General features: G+C 48.0%; 1 protein-coding gene across 4 annotated transcripts in view; it reads left to right on the top strand.

Annotated features, from left to right (window-relative positions):
• Positions 1–3,642, top strand: part of ECHDC1 (ethylmalonyl-CoA decarboxylase 1) — a 48,817-nt gene that overhangs the window by 106 nt on the left and 45,069 nt on the right. Inside the window, exon 1 of one of the 4 annotated variants that reach the window (XM_008065612.2) lies at positions 953–1,098. The exons of 2 other annotated variants lie outside the window; for them this stretch is intronic. In XM_008065612.2, coding sequence (XP_008063803.1) covers positions 1,083–1,098 — 16 coding nt within the window. In that variant the 5' untranslated portion in view covers positions 953–1,082. Of the gene's footprint in view, positions 1–952; positions 1,099–3,642 lie in introns of those variants that run through there. One more of the 4 variants, XM_008065610.1, reaches the window with a different exon arrangement.

The following is a 3,642-nucleotide window of genomic DNA, read 5'->3' as shown; positions in this document are numbered from 1 at the left end:
CGCCCTCTGCCGGGCGTGGGCGTCAGCGCCGGCGCTGCGGCCTGCGTGCCGGGGGAGGGAGCAGAGCGCCGGGAGAGGTCGGTCCTGCGTCCGGGACCCAGCGCGGCACCTCCCGGCGCTGAGGCTTTTTGCAGAGGACAAGGAGGCTTGCTTTCGGCGCCCTCATTTAACTCCGGGGTACCTCCGAGGTCCTGTGCTAAGTTAGGTAGTGTTCTCGGGGCGCTCCATCGTGGCCTCTTTCTCTGCTTCAGTGCGAAATTGTCCTGCTGAACTCAAACCCTTCCTGTGTCGTTTGCATCGCGCAGCCAACTTTTCAGCAACAACCAAAAAATGAGCGACTCGGTTTTGGTAGGGGGTCTTTCATGCAAAAAAAAAAAAAAAAAAATATATATATATATATGTATATATATTTGCATGTATATTTTTAGGAGGAGGCTGGAGTGCACGCCACCACGCCCGGCTATTTTTTTTGATTTTTTGCAGAGACGAGGTCTCGCCAAGTGGCCCGGGCTGGTCTCGAACCCGCAGGCTCAGGCAGCCCTCTCACCTCGCCTCCCAAAGAGCTGGGATTGCAGGCGTGAGCCTCCGCGCCCGGCTTCATGCTATTGATTTTTTAAAGCCGCAGTCATCCACCGAATGCCTCCCACACGTGCGCGAGTCACACCTGCACCTACACCTACGTAGGGCATTAACACCGCCATTAAGCGACAGGTTCAAGAGGCCGCTACAGGCTCGCAAGCACAGGTCAGCCCTTTCCCTCTTCCTCTGCACACCCGAGAGCCTCCGGTCTCCTGGCTGGGGGTGGAGGGAGCAACTGGACGGGCAGAAGAGCCGAGGAGCCCTTCCTTTGAAGACCTGAAACTTCCTGGGGAGAGGCGAGCTCGTGGTGAGAAGCCTCGCCCTCAAGGCCCCTGGGGGAGGGACGAGCTGCGTCATCCAACAGCCGGGCCCGTCTTGGCATCCGATTGGGTTCTGGCCTGGACGGCGGGTGGGTGGGCCTCCGCCGAGCGGGTAGTCCGCAGCCAAGAGACCTGGCCGTGTTCGGAGTCCCAGCAAGGGAGGCCAGCTTGCGGAGGAGTGGCATGGAGTTGAAACCAGGTGAGCTGGGAGACTCACAGACACGGTGGCTGGAGGGTTGGTTCGGGCCAGATTCTTAGGGAATCGAGTCTTTCAGGGAAACCCTTGTTGGCCCCTGCTGTGGGTCAGCCTCTGCCGATGTCCTCTTGCAGCTGCATCTCAGGGGAAGAGCTGCTTCAAGACCAGGAGGGCAAAGCGTGAGAGACTGGCCGTGGGAGGTGTGGATGTGAGAGCAGACAGTGAGTGGACTTTAGTCGTCTAGGGTGCTAGGGGAGATGACTCGAAATTCCTCTGAGAGAGAGGAAGGTGTAACGGGTAGGGAGATCGCCTATACAAGAGCCTGGAAAAATGAGAAAGCCTGAAGGATTCCTGTTGGCTGCTTGAGGGAGAGAGGTGTAGGTGGCATGTCGTGAAACTTGAAAGGCAGCTTATGACAGTCTGAAACCAACAGAAACTTGAAAGACGTGCTATACATTGACAGTCTGAAATCAAATATGCAGATTGTTCCTGTTTTCCTTGTTTATTACCTGCTGTAGGGTGATTGTTTTCTTTTTAGGCATGGGTTTGTACTAGTCTTCTGGATTCAGTGAGTCCAACTTAAGGTAAAATAGGAAAGGGCTTTTAAGAGACTGTCGTGCTGACTTCCTGTGCTTTTAGGGGAAGCGTACTTGATCACCAGAACCTGGGAGAATAAGAGTGAGACCACTGATCTCCAGTGGCCATGGGAGGTCTTCTCCCTTCTTCAACTCCAGTGACTTGGCAGTGAGCCAGCTCAACTAGAGGAATCTGCTTTGTAGGGGGACAGCAAGACATCCTATCCTGTTTGACGAGTTTTAGACACAAATTTTGACTTGTAGAAAGTTTATGAAATTGTAAATGCTTCAGAACCTTTGCACTGCCTTGTGAGTCTGGAAGAAATTCAAAATACCAATGAACTACAGGATCATGCAGAACCTGAATCTTAAACTTTGCTCACTTGTACTTTCTGATACTATAGTAGTTTAATGATGGCTAACACCTTGTCATCTCACCACTAAGCTCTTCTCTAACATAGTCTCTGAATTTAGAACTGGGATCAAAGTATGTATAATAGGCTATTATGACATTTTTTAGAATTGGATTTCTGTATTTGGGGTCTGCAAAGCCAGCAAGCTTAATCAGTGTCCTTGAGTTTTTTCTGGCACAGACAAGAGAACATGAGAGGTGGAGAGATGAAGGAACAGTTAGTAGTGACAGAGGAACAGAATGAAGGGAGAAAGAGAGAAAACATGGAATTAATAGAGAAAAGGATATATATATAACATATAAGGTTTCCTTGGAAAAATTGGTTCAAAGCTAGATCAAAGATGTCCAATAAGACAAAATATTACTATTACATAAAGATTCAAAATTTTTAATGACATAATAAAGGAATGTACCCAGGTGCCAAAAAAAAAAATGTATACACATTTTAAGCAATGTTATCTGTGTCTTACTTTTTGTTCTCTTTAATCAGAAGTGTCTGAACACTGATGTCCACCACTCTGAGCACCTCTTGTAATTGCAGAAGTCAAACGTGACTTGTATTCATCTTTTGTATCGGTATATATTGAGTGTTACAGTTTTAATTGTTTCTTCCTTTCTTAAAATGTGTGTATATAGTGGCTCAGCCTATAATCCCGCACCTTTGGGAGGCTGAGGTGAGAGGATTGCCTGAGCCCGCGGGTTCGAGACCCGCCTGAGCAGCGAGACCTCATCTCTACAATAAATCAAAAAATCAGCCGGGCGTGGTAGCGCATGCCTATAATTCGGCTACTTGGAAGGCTGAGGCAGAAGGATCGCCGGAGCCCAGCAGGTCGAGGCTGTGGTGGCCGGGAGCGGCCACTGCACTCCAGTCTGGGCGACAGAGTGAGACTCCGACTCAAAAAAAAAAAAAAAGTCTGTATATTTTTTTGGCACCCTCTGCAGATGTGATGGCATTCTCACTAGCTGCCCCAGTGTCCCTTGGATGTCAGAGGGTGGGGTAATGTATCCAAACAGAAAGACAAGCCCCTTACAATGGACACAGAAGATAAGTTGTTTATTATTCCCAGAATAATAATTAAAAATGCATTTAAGAATCTTGGCTCTTTATTTTCTAGTTCAACTGCTTGTTTCTGTCCCCTAAAGAGAGTTTTGTGGAAAATACAGGCAAATTTATTTATTTTTTAATAACTACGTCCTTATTAAGTTTCTTTAGCACTTTTATTCTGAAGTCATGATCAGTGTGGAGATCAGAACCTTTGCCCCAGTTGAATTTTGTTCTTTGAGTTGTGTCTTCATATCTGATTATGCCTGGGGACAAAACATGCACAGAGCACATTGCAAACAAAAGCAAGTTTCTGGCCATCCTGTGCTTGTTTGGCTCCGAACATGTAGGCCTCACAGCTTTATAAGCTGAGCTGGAAGTGACTTGAGAGCTTATTTTCCCCAGACTAGAAGCAGTCCTAAGGAACTCTGAACCCTACTCTATTTGACCTTCTTTTTATTTTTGAGTTGGAATCTCACTCTGTCGCCCAGACTGGAGTGCTGTGGCTGCTCCCGGCC

This window comes from Carlito syrichta, unplaced genomic scaffold, assembly GCF_000164805.1.
Source record: "Carlito syrichta isolate Samal-C Ts95f unplaced genomic scaffold, Tarsius_syrichta-2.0.1 Scaffold308687, whole genome shotgun sequence".
NCBI lineage: Eukaryota > Metazoa > Chordata > Mammalia > Primates > Tarsiidae > Carlito > Carlito syrichta.
Note: the sequence above shows the minus strand (reverse complement) of the source record. Positions and strands in the feature narration are given on the sequence as shown.